At 46.8% G+C, this 15,308-nt stretch overlaps 1 protein-coding gene across 1 annotated transcript in view; it reads left to right on the forward strand.

Moving 5' to 3' along the window:
* The window catches only part of ATP2B3 (ATPase plasma membrane Ca2+ transporting 3), a 200,070-nt gene that overhangs the window by 118,860 nt on the left and 65,902 nt on the right, over positions 1-15,308 (forward strand). The window contains exons 17-19 of the mRNA XM_029614564.1: positions 82-295; positions 2,438-2,649; positions 3,339-3,446. Of these exons, the coding sequence (XP_029470424.1) occupies positions 82-295; positions 2,438-2,649; positions 3,339-3,446 (534 nt within the window). The remainder of the gene's footprint in view (positions 1-81; positions 296-2,437; positions 2,650-3,338; positions 3,447-15,308) is intronic.

Here is a 15,308-nt window from a genome sequence, read left to right on the forward strand (position 1 = left end):
ACCACTGCATGCCTGTTAGCTTATTCACACCTCTGACCCCATCCTCCCCTTCCACTTCCCCCTAACCCACCCTTCTGGCAGGACTCCCCTCTGAAAGCCGTCCAGATGCTGTGGGTGAACCTGATCATGGATACCTTTGCTTCCCTGGCACTGGCGACAGAGCCCCCAACGGAGTCCCTCCTTCTGCGCAAGCCCTACGGGCGGAACAAACCCCTCATCTCGCGTACCATGATGAAGAACATCCTAGGCCACGCCGCCTACCAGCTCACGATCATTTTCACTCTGCTCTTTGTTGGTAAGTGTGGCAGGGAAACAATTCAGATGCACAAGTTAGAACTGAGCTCATGTGCGTAGGCCCAGCCTAACCGTCTCCTTGGCACGTTTCTTTCAATCTTCCACTTTCACGACTCGCATGCTGTTTTCACTCATACCTCTAATTGAGTAAGGAATGTGATTTCACTTCAGACTCGCTGCTGTTTGTGTTCACACAAAAAAAAGAGATCAGAAAGTGAGTTTCTTATTAATCTGAAAATAACTAGTCAACCCAGGGAGTTTGGGTAAGTTATTCCAGTGACTAATGCTAGATTAAATGCATGTGGATGGAGTTTTTTTGAGTAAAATCCTGGATTAAGTGTGAATGCAAATGGAAACTAATCCACATTTGATCATGGAGTGTCATGGATCATGGAGATTATGGAGTATTAGTAGCATTGTGAAAACTGTAGTAGATATCTGGAATGTACCTCATACATAACAACAGTGCCCCCCCCCCCCCCCCCCTCAACTTCAAGCATTATAAAACACCAACATGGTGGAATTTCAGAATATCTGCAATGAGCATTTTTAAAATATATCTCTATACATTTGGTCTATGAAATAGGTTGATTTCCATATTTTTGTTATCCTGAAAGCTTGATGTATTTGTAAACCATGAGGATCAGAACCAAGGATTGCTGTGTCAGATCCTATGTATGAAGTACAGCACTAGATCAGACCAAAAGTTCTCTTTACCCATCATCCTGATTCTAGATGTGGCATGTGGCAGAAGCTTTAGAGGAAGTATACAGTATAAGGGTATAAATGGACCGTGATTGGTTCATTGCCTGTAACATTAATCCATACTAACCAGTGGCAAGATCTAGTGGGCACTGTCCAACAGCATTTATCTTGTGCTAGAGCTCATTGCCATGTGGACTCTTGCTTAGTCACCAATGTAACTAACCCCACTTCGTAGTCCCAGGGTGGGGGAATTTACTCTGAAGTCCGTGGGTTGGAGGCAGGCTCACCCGCATGGCCAAACTGGGCCAAGGATTCCACAAAAAACTCAATGTCCGCACCAGGTTTGTGCTCCAAAGGAAAGATAGTTTACTGCAAAAAATTAGCAGTTCAGCAAGGTAAACAAATATTTCACAGTTCTTAGTCCAGTACAGCAAAACAGCTGAAAAAAAACATCAAACACTCAAAATAAAAGTTCAAACTTTCAAAAATAACTTTCCAACAATCTGATTTGCTGTTTTTCACCCTCCCAGATCCTTTGTGGATTCAGAAAAAACTCCAAGTCTCTCTTAAAAATCTCCATTTACTCACATAGGATTGACTCTAGGATAACTCATCCCCTGTCCTTAGGTAGATGAGCTTCCCCAGCCCTACACTGAAGCCTCACACAGGCACAGCACTCCTATCTGGTCTTGCAGGCAGCCAACATAGTTCCTTCTCCTTGTTTTCAATTTCCAACTTCTTCGCTTTTCTCACTTTCCTCCGACTCCCTTGAGGACTTGTGGAAGCACTCCCAACTCCTCAGCACCAGTGGCACCATCTTAGTCATACCTTCTACATCTCTCCCATCTCTCAGTCTCTTCCCATTCTTTCTCCTCAAAATCCTTGTAGAAAGCATATTTTATACTCCCCTAAGTACCTACCCCCTACTGGACTGAACCACAGTGTCTCTCAGCTTAATGGCCCTTGCACTCCTTGTCCTCTTAGTGAACTTTTCTAGACAGCTGCACATTATAAAGAGCACACTGTAGAATACCTCTGCACTCCCAGTGACCTTCCCCTGCTGGAAAATCTTATGCTAGAGATAGACCCCATTCTTTCACATGACCAATTGCCATCTAGTGGCCATAGGGCCACACCAGTATTACAACTTATTTATTTTTATTTGTTTAAGATATTTACATCCAAGGTTCTATAAGAAAGGGGTCAATGTTTCATGTTAAGGCGGTGGATATCAAGATGCATGGGACAAGCATAGAGGATCCTTGGCAGGCTATTGCAATAGCAAGGGAAAATGAATAGACTGGATGAGCATTGCCGACATCGTCTGCTGCCATAACCCTACAATACTATGTTGGCTTGATATAGCATTTATATAAGACGGAGGGCCTGGAATGGGCTTGCCCCATTTTACACTTTCCTTCTCCTGCCCTCTCCCCAGGAGAGAAATGTTTCAACATTGACAATGGACGTAATGCCCCCCTGCACTCACCACCCTCCGAGCACTACACCATCATCTTCAACACCTTTGTCATGATGCAGCTATTCAATGAAATCAATGCCCGTAAAATCCATGGCGAGAGGAATGTCTTTGACGGCATCTTCGGCAACCCCATCTTTTGCAGCATTGTTCTGGGCACCTTTGGGGTGCAGGTGAGATCAGACGCCGGGGGGTGTGGGGGGGGGGGGGGGAATGTATGTGTGGGATCATGTAGCTCCAGGTTTGTACCTGTGCAGTCAAATCCCAAAAAAAGTGGCATTGATGTTGGAGTTTGCCTTGCCATTTAGCAAGATGGTGTGAAGGCAGCCATCTTATTGCCAAGTAATGCTGTTGATAGCAACTTGATATATATATATTTTTTATCTTAGCCCAGCAATTATTTCCTGTTTCTTTGGATTTCCATTTCAATTAGAACCAGCCTCTTATGGGCTATAGTTTTAATCTTGAACCTTCATTTACAATTACCCCAGGGATTTTTCCCCCTATTTTATAGCCCTGCCCAACTCACTTGGCCCAGTCATTGCAGCAACAGTCCTTGGCCAAGGGCCAAGCAGCTTCTCCAGACCTGGCCAACCTGGGCAGTGGAAGACCTGACCTGGGAATTGAACCCAGGTTTTCTGCATAATAACTGTGCTGAGCCACCGGGCTAGTCATGACAACCTGCTATTTCTAATGGAAGTACAGGCCCTGCCGACTTTTTAACATTCTGCTTCATTACTGCAGTAACCGGGAAGCACTGGCTGCTGCTTCTGACACTCTTCTTTCTGGCTCTAGACCACTGGCTGCTGTTGCGCTGGTTGTGTCTTTATCTCAACTCTCCTTTTTTCTCTCTCTCTGGCAGATTTTGATTGTGCAGTTCGGAGGAAAGCCCTTCAGCTGTGCGCCCCTGAACACAGAGCAGTGGTTGTGGTGTCTGTTTGTGGGACTCGGAGAACTCATCTGGGGCCAGGTGAGATCAGCCTCTCCTTCTCTCTCGCCATCGGGTACCAGTGGAGCAGGATGGTTATGGGTAGCAAATTGTGCTGTGCAGTGTCAACGTGTTTGCAGTTAACCAGGCTGCCGGGGGTTTCTTCACACCATTCAGTTTGAGTTGGGGAGTTGAGCTCATTGAGTAGCAGCAGAATTAACTGTGAAAGGTGGTACCTTTATCCCTTTGCTGCCTTTGAGTCACTGGTTAATTCAGGGAGTCTCCTGTTAAAACAACTACTCACTTTCTGTATAGTACGGTAAATCTCACCTTAAGTGCAGGAATCCTAGAGCAGTTATTTTCTTTTAATTGCTAAAATCTGTCATATTCTGCTTTGGAGAAAATACACTGTATATAAAATTGACAATCTATTTCTTAGAAAGAATTTTCAAAGTCCAAATGATCTAGTGGGGGAATTACAGAGCAGATCGCAAATGGGTCAGTTTTCCAACGGATCTAGCCAGCCACATAAGGACTAAACCAAAGCCTTTGAGTTTCTATTGCTCTGAGCAGCTACATTTAATCCCCTTTCACTAGGAGGCTAACTTTAGCTGGCCAGATTGAGGGTGGACTAAGGGATAGGCTTAGGTCTGGGGGGAGAAAGTAGGAGGCTAGCACTGATTTTCAACGCCAGCTGCCTAACTTGGTCGGTCAAAGCTAGGCACTGTGCCAGCAGGAATAAATCCAGCTGGGCTGGCCCTCAACTCTGCCCCTCCCTCCAATCTGCCCTTCTAACCATTGACAGTGCCCTCGTATTCCCCACCCCCATGGGAATCTGAAATGCAGTTGGGCTGACAGTGCCCCCTCTGACCCACCGGAAAGAATAAATTGAAGCAGGCTGAGGGCACCCAGATCTCCCCTTCCACCAGCCCAAAAGAATAACTAATTGTAGTGGGCTGAATGCATACAAATCTCACCTCCCACTGGACTGGAAGAATAATTGGAGTGGGCTGAGAGCCACCCTCATCACCCTCACAAGAACAAGAAGTGCCATGCTGGTTCACATCAAGGCTCCCTATTTACTCATTCCAAATCTGTTTAGCCTCTTTCCATAAGAAAGCTTTTCCATCCCTTTTATTATTTTTGTTGCCCTTCTCTGTACCTTTTCCATGTCCACTCTATCTTTTTGAGATGGGATTGACCAGAACTGCTCACACAACTAAAGGTGCGGTCGCACCATGGATCTGTATACAAAGGCATTATGATGTTCTCAAGTTGTGTTCTCTATTCTTTTCCAAATAATTCCTAACAGTCTATTTGCCTCTTTTGACTGCCGCTGCACATTGAGCCGAAGATTTCAAGGTATTGTCCATAAGGACTCTGAGGTCCTTTTTCTGGATGGTGACTGCTAACGTGGAACCCAGCATCATGTACCTGTAGTTGGCATTCATCCACATAAAATTGCATCTGCCATTTACAAGCCCAGTCTTATACTCTCATAAGTGCTTTCTCCTTTACTTCTCGATCCACTGCTGTTTTAACAACTCAAAACAATTTGAAGCCATCTGCAAATTTGGTCACCTCACTCACTTCCTGTCTTTTATCCAGTTACCAATCCACAGTAGGGGACACTGCCTCCAATCCCATGACCTCCCAATTTCCTGAGGAGTCTCTCATAAGGGACTTTGTCAAATGTATGCCACAGTTATGAGATGATGAGAGTTTCCTTACGTTTCAAGATTTATGTGAAGAGTATGAAATTTCCCCGGAGTCTTGTGCTTTTTATTTACAACCGGGGCAGGTTTTTGGGGAGTGCGACTTGATTTGTCTACACCTTTAAGGCAGCTGGATTGTCTGGAGAGATTTTTAAGTGATCCAGATGCTTATGTAAAGCGTATCTCACTTATGCACCAGGGGATACTTCGAGGCAAATTTAGTTGGGAGACTCCTTGCTCTATCATTAATTTATAAATGCAGATTTAGGTGTTGACCTGGATTCCAGGGCCTGGAAAGCTATTTGGATCTCTGCCCACCACATTTCCATATGTGCTAGAAGGGTGGAGCTTATGATTAAGTTACTAATTAGAACTTATCGTACTCCCGTATTTTATTCTAAGGGGCAGATTTTCAAAGGGTTACGTGCGTAACATACGCACGCAACCCCCAAAAAGCTGCCCCTGCGCGCGCCGAGCCTATCTTGCTTAGGCTCAGTGGCGCACGCAAGCCCTGGGACGTGCGTATGTCCTGGGGCTTCGAAAAAGGGGCGGGAAGGGGGCGGGTCCGGGGAGATGGCGGGGGCGGGACCGAGGCCTCCTTTGTTGCGGCCATGCTGGGGAATGGCGCGCCCAGAGGCATAACTTCTGCAACAAAGGTCAGGATGGGGGGTAGGGCTGGGGGGGCGGGTTAGGTAGGGGAAGAGAGGGGAAGGTGGGGGTGGCAGAAGGAAAGTTCCCTCCGAGGCCTCTCCGATTTCGGTGCGGCCTCGGAGGGAACTGGGAAAGCCATCGGGGCTCCCTTAGGGCTCGGCATGCGCAAGGTGCACAAGTGTGCACCCCCTTGCGCACGCCAACCCCGGATTTTATAAAATGCGCGCGGCAGCACGCACATGTTATAAAATCGGGCGTAGATTTGTTCGCGCCGGGTTGCGTGAACAAATCTACGCCCGCACGTATCTTTTAAGATCTGGCCCTAAATGTTTCCCTGGTGCCAGTGACCAATGTTGGAGAGGATGTGGGCAGATAGGTACATATATTCATATGTGGTGATTTTGTCCTGAGGTACATGGCTTCTGGTCATGAGTTACACAAGAAATAGCTGATCTCCTTCTCCTCCCTGTCCATGTCATTCTGGAACTGGAGTTATTGAGTAGATGGTACCGGTCTCTGGTTCCAGTGAAATGCAGAGCACTGGTCGGGCAGCTGCTACTGGCTGCTCGATTCACTATTGCGACTTTCTGGAAAGTCACCCCTAGTATAAATTATTGGCGCTCGCTGATGCGGGTTATTGCTGATTTGGAACAGTTAAGGTACAGCCTTAAGGGTGAATGCACTAAATATAATACTATATTAAAGAGTTATAAAAAAATGTTTTCTGAAAAACCTTTATCAGCATGTTTATTTACACCCTCATAAAAATCTCATAAATTAGTAAGGCAAAACTTCCCTTTTGCAAAATCCATATTGACTCTCCCCCATTAAACTATATCTGTTTATGTGGTCAGTACGGTAATTTAGTTTTCTGGATAGCTTCTACCATTATGCCCTGCACTCAGGTCAGGCTCACTAGTCTATAGTTTCCCATATCACCCCTGGAGCCCTTTTTAAAAATTGGCATCACATTAGCCTCCCTCCAATCTTCTGGTTTTAAGCGATAGGTTGTAAATCAGCAGTTTCATTTTTTTTAATTCCTTCAGAACTCTGGGGAGAATACCATTCAGTCCCAGTGATTTGTCAGTCTGAGTCATTGTGTCCTCAGCTTCGCAGTGATTCCATCTACTCATTCAGAGTCATCACCATCGAAAAATGTTTCCGGTGTGAGTATGACCCCCCACATACTCCTCAGTAAAGACAGAGGCAAAGAATTCATTTCGGTTTTCTGTTGTTTCCTTGCCCTCCTTTACCCCTCGGTCATCTAGCGGCCCAAATGAATCCCTCACAGGCGTTTTCCTTCAAATGTACTTGAAAACGTTTTTGGTACTTGTTTTTACCTCTATGGCACGCTTCTTTTCAAATTCTCTCTTAGCCTGCTTAATTACTTTTTTTACATCTAACTTGCCAGTGCTTATGCTCTTCCCTAATTTTCTCATTTGGCTCTGCTTTCCATTTTTTGAATGATGACCTTTTGGCTTTAATTGCCTCTTTCACCTCACTATTAATCCACACCAGCAATCATGTGGTCTTCCTTCGAACTTTTTTTAATGTCTGAGCCCCAAGGATGTCAATTTTAAACAGTGTCCATTCCTCCTGCAAGTTTTTAACCTTGTGAATTGCTGCTTTTAGGGGGTTTTTTTTTCCTAAAACATTTCCTCATTTTATCATAGTATCCTTTTTTTTTTTTTAGTTAATTGCTGCTGCAGTAGTTTTCCTAGTATTCGCTCTTCAGCGATTACGTCAAATTTTATTACATTATTGTAACCCCCCTCTTGGTTTGAGGTCCCTAATACAGGGGGTTCACACAGTCCCAGGGCCAAACTCGCTGTCCCTGGCCTCACCATTTACTCTGCAGTAGCCAGCCACTGGGAAGCCAGGGTCCAACCGACGGGAAGGAGGACAAGCCTCTGGGGCTCTAGGCTCTTGGTGGTGGCTACCCTGTACAGTCTCTTTCTTCACTCAGCTACTCTCTCACAGTATTCACAGGTGTAGGTTTCAGGAGATTTCAGCAGGCTGGTTCTTAGGGTGGAAGAAGTGGTGTTCAAGCCAAAAAAAAAATATTTTATTGCAACTTAAAAAAAAACAGAATCCAGGTAAGAATAGCACAAATCATCATCATCATAAAAAGAATGATAACTCCAAGTGCTGCAGTCTCTCTCTGTCCAGGTTCAGCCTAATCTGAATCAGCGTCCAAAGTCCAAATCCTTCTCAGTGACAGGAAAGAAAACAAAACTGCACAAAATAGGCAGGGGATGGCGATGGAAAAAAATATCTCCCTCTAAGCAAAAAGGGGGAGGGGGGTTGGGGAAACCTTCTTCAACATACAGCTCTTCCAAAAATCAGTTCTTACTCTTGGACACTACACAACCTACTTTTACTGGGCAGAGAGCAATGCAGTAGCCTGGTCTTAATGACTGCTTCATCTGGGCACAGAGCACTGGAACCAAAATCCTGTTGCCTCAGGTGGGGGGGGGTGCCTCTCTGAGATGGGAACTGGTCAAGAAAAATTGCCAACTCTCTTAAAGTCCAAAAATCCTCTCTGCTCTTCTGTTCTTCCGCAATTCAGAACCCTCCAGGTCTGTGAAGTTGCTAGCAGGGCTGTGGGACCTACAGAGATCCACCGGCAAAAATCCACTGTTCTCCAAAACAAAATCTAACTCCAACCAACAGAAACCTTACAACCACGTTTTGGGCCTGCTCAGCTCGGTTTATATAGGGGATCGCTGACAAATCCCCAAAATAGGGGGAAGGGTCAACACCTGGGGAGGATCTCAAAATGCAAATCTCTGTACCTTTTCCAATGCAACTATATCTTTAATTGAGATGTGGCTACCAGAATTTCACACAGTACTCTAGGTGCAGTCTCACCATACAGCAAATCAGAGGTATTATTTCCATTCCTAATAATTCCTAACGTTCTGTTTGCTTTTTTGACCATCACTGCACACTGAGCCAAGGATTTCAAAGTATTGTCCAAGGTGACACCCAGATCCTTTTCCTAGGGTGGTAACTCCTAATATAGAACCTAGCATCATGTGATTTACTATTTAACATCAGTGTGAGTTACTTTTCCCTATGTGCATCACTTTGCATTTGTCCACATTAAATTTCATCTGCCACTTATGCACATACTTTTAGATTTTAAAAAGTATGTATATAATTTTTCATGGAAAATTTGTGCAGACATTTTAGTTGGTATAATCTGTAAAAATAGATTTGACAGGATAATTTTCAAAACAGTCTTAAGCACATAAGTCTACTTTGAAAACTGTGTAATTTCTGAAGCGTATTTGCTAGTTAACGGATGTGCGGTGTTACAAAATTACCCATTAGTGGCTGCTGTGTAATTGCCGCATTGAACAGGGGAAGTGCGGTTTACAAATAATAAATTGCAACTGAAACTGAAAATTGAAATTGAATAATTAATTGTAGCCGGCCAAATGCACCTCGGACTTTAACTTCTCTTGCTCTACCATCAGCCTGCAACCTGCCACATGGGAGAGAGCCACCTCGCGGTACTTCCTCCTCACATTGGCCCAAGGGTCCACTCCATGCTACGTTACACAGTCTTACTTTCTTCCAGCTTGGCATCCATTGTTGCCAGGAACGTGATCGTCAGAGCAAAACTGGATGCCACACTGGAAAGAGGTAAGCCAGCATCCTCCTCCTGACTCATTAGGGGAGGTATTCATGGAAGTGCAGCTAGGGAGGGGCTTCTGATAGGTGGGAGAGAGGATCAGGTGACCCTCAGCCCACTACAGTTAATTATACTTTTGGGAGGGTGCAAAGGGGGATTGAGGCATCCTTGGCCGACTACAATTAATTATTTTTTGGGTACATGGGAGAGGGAATCAGGATGCCCTTGGCCCACCATAATTAGTTATTCTTTTGGACAGGGGAGAAGGAGAATTGGGGTGCCTTTGTACTGCTAAAATTAAATTTGTTGTGTTTGAGACATTGAGTTGTGGACCCCTGGTCACTACAAGAGATGACTCCTCCCACAGGTCTCTGCCCTGTGGGGACTTGTAGTGATAGGCTGGTTCTTAGCAGTAATACACACAGCGGAGCAATAGGCTTTATTATACAGCAATGTAGTTGGTGGCCCGGGGAACGGACTGTGAGCCCAGCCAGAGGAGAAGAGTCTCTGATGGCGTAGTCCAGTCTGTACTCTGCAGCGCAGATAAAGAGTCTCACCAGGTCTTGAGAGGACGATGGGTCCGGAGTGGTCCGCAGAGCGGGATAGGCTGAGAACCCAGGTACGGATGATATACCAGAGAGGGTAGATCCGGTAGTGGTCCGCGATGTGGGGTATGCCGATAATCTACAATAGCAGAGGTGAGGCAAGGCAGCGATAGACCAAGAGCTGAGGTACTCACTCTGAAGCTGGTAGCTGCTGTAGAGAGGAACCCCCTGAGGGCGAAGGTCTGGGATGGAGCAAGAAAAAGAAGAGAGAGGTAAGGCAAAGAGGACGCAGCCGTCTGCGACCGACGGACACAACAGTACCCCCCTTCTTTGGGTCCCTCCCAGGCCCCCTTCCAGGGGGTTTGGGTTTCCAAGGATGCGACTGATGGAAGTGTCTGATCATGTCTTTGTCGAGGATATTGACAGCAGGCTCCCAAGAGTTCTTCTCCGGTCCGTATCTTTTCCAGGAGATAAGATACTCCCATTGTTTACCTCTCTTGCAGACATCCAGGATGTCATCGATTGTATATGTGATATTCTCCTCAGCATCAAGCGGAGTGGGTTCTGGAGTCTTGTTAGAGAACTCGGAAAGGATGAGTGGTTTTAGTAGAGCCACATGAAAGGCATTGTGAATCTTCATGGTTGGAGGTAGTTTTAAACTGTATGTCAGGTTCCCAAGACATCGGAGAATGGAGAAGGGTCCGACGTATCGTGGTGCAAAGCGTGCAGAAGGTAGTTTAAGGTGAAGGAACTTTGTACTGAGCCATACCTTGTCCTGTGGTTGGAACTGGGGTACCTTCCTGTGATGAGCGTCATACGACTTCTTGGCCCTTTGGCCCGCTTTGAGAATCAAATCCTTGGTTTTTCCCCACAGTTGTTGTAATTCAATTGCGGTGGCTTGAGCTGCTGGGGAAGTCACGGACAGCGGCAGAGGCAATGGAGGTAATGGTTGACGACCATATACCACTTGAAATGGTGTTGACCCCGTAGCAGAAGCAGGATACGAGTTTAGAGCAAACTCAGCCCAGGGCAGTAGTTCAGCCCAGTCGCTTTATCTAGAGTTCACATATGAGTGCAAGAATTGCTTGAGTGTCTGATTCATTCTCTCTGTCCGTTGGATTGCGGGTGATAGGCTGAGGTTAGGTCCAACATGAAATGTTGAACTTCCGACACAATGCTCTCCAAATGTTTGCGGTAAACTGAACGCCTCTGTCCGACAAAATTTGGGCATGCCATGGAGTTGGACAATGTGCTTCACAAACAATTTGGCTAGTTCAAGCGCGGATGGTAGGCCTGGCAGTGCCACAAAATGTGCCATTTTAGAGAAGCGATCAACAGTCACCCATATTGTGTTGTTCCCACTGGAAGGAGGTAAATCTACCACGAAGTCAGTTGCAATGTGTGTCCATGGTTCCTCTGGTACAGGCAGAGGTTGAAGGAGACCCCAGGGACATCCGGCAGGGGGCTTCTATCTTGCGCAGGTGGCACAAGAGGCCACATAGGCTTGAACATCTGTTTTCATAGCAGGCCACCAGTAAAAACGTTGGAGCATGGCTAGAGTGTGACTCTGACCAGGACACCCAGCCAGACAGAAGTCGTGTGCCCATTGCAACAGCTTCTTTCTCATTCCTCGAGGCACCAGTGTTTTTCCAGCGGGGACTGTGTGGGTGGTGGCCAATACTACTTTTCCTGGACTGATGATGTGGCGAGGTTCGTCAGGTACATCCTCAGGAGAAAAGGAGAGCGAAAGGGATCCTACCCTGATGTTCTTTTCTGCAGGTCGGTATTTGAAGAGAAAATAAAATCGGTTGAAAAATAGCGACCAGCTAGCCCGCCGATGATTAAGACTTTGGGCATGTCGTAGATATTCCAGGTTTTTATGATCAGTATACACCGTTATTTGGTGTTGCGTGCCTTCCAACCAAGGATGCCACTCCTCAAAGGCCAGTTTAATAGCTAACAATTCTTTATCTCCAATTCCATAATTCTTCTCGGCTGGAGGGAAGCACCGCGAGAAGAATGAGCAGGGATGGAGGACATTGGTATCGCTGTATTGGCTCAGTACTGCTCCCACGCCGACGTCGGAAGCTTCGACCTCGATGATGAATGGGCGACGAGGATCGGGGTGGCGAAGACAAGGCTTTCTTTGGAAGACCTGTTTGAGAGTTTGAAAGGCTGCTTTGGCTTCTTTGGACCATCGGGATGAATTGGCCCCTTTTTTGGTCATGGCTGTGAGTGGTACAGACAAGGTGGAATAATTTTTGATGAATGTACGGTAGTTGTTCGTGAAGCCGAGAAAACGGCATATGGCTTTTAACCCTGTAGGCTGTGGCCACTTTTGGATGCTTCTCATCTTTTGGGGATCCATCTGAAAGCCATCTTTGGACACAATATACCCTAGAAAGGGCACAGATTCCTGATGAAAAGCACATTTCTCAAGCTTCGCATAGAGGTGGTTGTCTTGTAGTCTTTAAAGTACCTTTACCACATCTGCCTGATGCGTCTGAAGGTCTTGAGAGAAGATCAGGATGTCATCTAAGTTCACCACCACGCACTGGTACAGTAAGTCTCGCAGGATTTCACTCATCATATTCTGAAATACCGCTGGTGCATTGCACAAGCCGAAGGGCATGACTAAGTACTCAAAGTGTCCGTCACGGGTGTTAAAGGCTGTTTTCCACTCATCCCTGTGATGGATTCGGACCAGGTTGTAGGCCCCTTTGAAATCCAGTTTGGTAAAGATTTTAGCGCCCTGACATCTGTCAAACAACTCAGTTATCAGTGGTAGAGGGTAACAATCCTTGATGGTAATTTCATTGAGACCTCTGTAATCAATACAAGGGCGAAGGGAACCTCTAACAAACCCCCCCCCCCCCCACGCCTGCCGGGGACTTAGAGGGCCTGATAAAACCTTTTTGCAAATTTTCTTGGATATAGGCCAACATGGCCTCAGTCTCAGATAATGAGAGGTGGTAAACCCTTCCCTTGGACGGTTCAGAGTTAGGCTTGAGATTTATCGCACAATCAAAGGTTCTATGTGGAAGTAAATCGTCCACCGCTTGCTTGGCGATGACGTCCTGAAAAGACGCATACTATGGCAGTAGGCCAGGTAGTGATGGAGTAGTTGACATACATGGTAAAGGTGTGAGTCTTGATAGACATTGGTCGAGGCAGCCAGATCCCCATTGTGAAAGCTCCATAGTAGTCCAATTGAACTGGGGTGTGTGCTCCTGCAGCCAAGGCAGACCAAGTACTACGGGATGAATGGCTTTCTCGAGAACTAGGAAGGAGATGGTCTCGGAGTGTAAGGCCCAAGTGCAAAGGCATATGGGCTGCGTGATCAGGGAGACTTCTCCAGGTAATGGTTCATCATGTATAGATGACAGCAGGAGTGGAGTAGCCATCAGAGTAGTGGGAATTCGCAGATGTTCTACTAGCCTTTTTAAGATGAAATTTCCTCCGGCGCCTGAATCTACGAGTGTGAGTGTCTGAAACTCGAGACTTCTGGAGATGAGAGAGACAGGGAGAGATAAAGGAGGAGAGAGTGTAGTCAGACCTTGGAAGAGTCCTCCAGCGGATCCTAGGTCTGCCAGTTTCCCGGACAAATAGGGCAATTCTGGACAGCATGGCCGGATTGACCGTACTACATGCAGAGGCCCATGCATTTGCAAAACCATCTCTCCTTAGAGGTTAAATGGCTGTGGCCTACCTGCATAGGTTCATCCTCTTCACTGGGTGCAGCAGGTTGGGTAGAGGCCGACTGCATAATCCTGGGGCGGTTACCTCCCGAGGTGTGCTTCTTGGGGCTCTTGGTTTCCTGGGTCTGGTCACGTATCCGGCGATCTGCTCTCCCAGCTAAATCAATGAGAGATTCCAGGGTGTCTGGTAAGTTACGAGCCACTAGTTTGTCTTTTATATGGGAGTTGAGGCCCTCTAGGAATATAGCATGTAGACATCCCAAGTCCCAGTGAACTTCAGATGATAGTGTTTTAAATTCAATAACATAGACCGTTAAAGACTTGCTTCCTTGTTGAAGGTGTAGAAGAGTTAGACCCTGCTATGGTCTGACGAGCGGGGTCATCAAACACAGACTTGAATAAGTTGAGGAAACTAGGCAAGTCATTTAGAACAGTGTCGTTGCGTTCCCAGAGAGGTGAAGCCCAGGCCAGGGCTCTTCCATTGAGTAGTGATAAGATATAAGTAGTCTTGGAAACAGCAGTGGGAAAGTAATTCGGTTGCAACGAGAAATGCATACAGCATTGATTAATAAAGCCCCTACACTTCAGGGCGTCACCAGAGAAGCGTGTAGGAGCTGGTAGCAGTACAGTGGTACGAACAGCAACCACTTGTGGAGAGGGTTCTTTCTCCGGAGCTGTTGGTGCTTTCAGTTGGGCGTTCAACTGGTTGAAGACAATGGTTAATGTTTCCAAAGATTTTTGCTGCTCGGTGATCCGCTGGGCCAGGCCAGGAATGGCCTGTAAGGCTGAGAGCTGAGTCGGGTCCATGGAGTTAGCAATCTGTTGTGTTTGAGACATTGAGTTGTGGACCCCTGCTCACTACAGGAGATGACTCCTCCCACAGGTCTCTGCCCTGTGGGGACTTGTAGTGATAGGCTGGTTCTTAGCAGTAATACACACAGCAGAGCAATAGGCTTTCTTATACAGCAATGTAGTTGATGGCCCGGGGAACGGGCTGTGAGCCCAGCCAGAGGAGAAGAGTCTCTGATGGCGTAGTCCAGTCTGTACTCTGCAGTGCAGATAAAGAGTCTCACCAGGTCTTGAGAGGATGATGGGTCCGGTAGTGGTCCGCAGAGCGGGGTAGGCCGAGAACCGGGTATAGATGATATGTCAGAAAGGGTAGATCTGGTAGTGGTCCACGATGCGGGGTATGCCGAGAATCTACAGTAGCAGAGGAGAGACAAGGCAGAGATAGACCAAGAGCTGAGGTACTCGCTCTGAGGCTGGTAGCTGCTGTAGAGAGGAACCCCCCGAGAGCGGAGGTCTGGGAAGGAGCAAGGTCTCCGAGGAGCGGGTACCTCTACAGAAGTTGGTAACCCCGGAGGAAGGAGCGAGTTAAGGCCCCAGAGGAGCGGTTACCTTGAGAGTCCTTGGTGGTAGCTGGAATCCCCGAAGGGAAGGTAGGAACATGGCAAGTACCTAAGTTGTTCCGGAGCAAAATTACAGAGAGCGAAGGCGTCTGGTAACAGGCCGAGATCAGCAGGGAGATTTCTTGCTAACTTGTAGCTGGAATGGAGAGCGGAGGCTAAATACCCAGAGGTAGTGACGTCATGCGGTGGGGACACCCCCGAGGTTCCCGCCATGACGTAATCAAAAGGGAGGGCCGACACATGCGC

Source organism: Rhinatrema bivittatum, chromosome 1 (assembly GCF_901001135.1).
Source record: "Rhinatrema bivittatum chromosome 1, aRhiBiv1.1, whole genome shotgun sequence".
NCBI lineage: Eukaryota > Metazoa > Chordata > Amphibia > Gymnophiona > Rhinatrematidae > Rhinatrema > Rhinatrema bivittatum.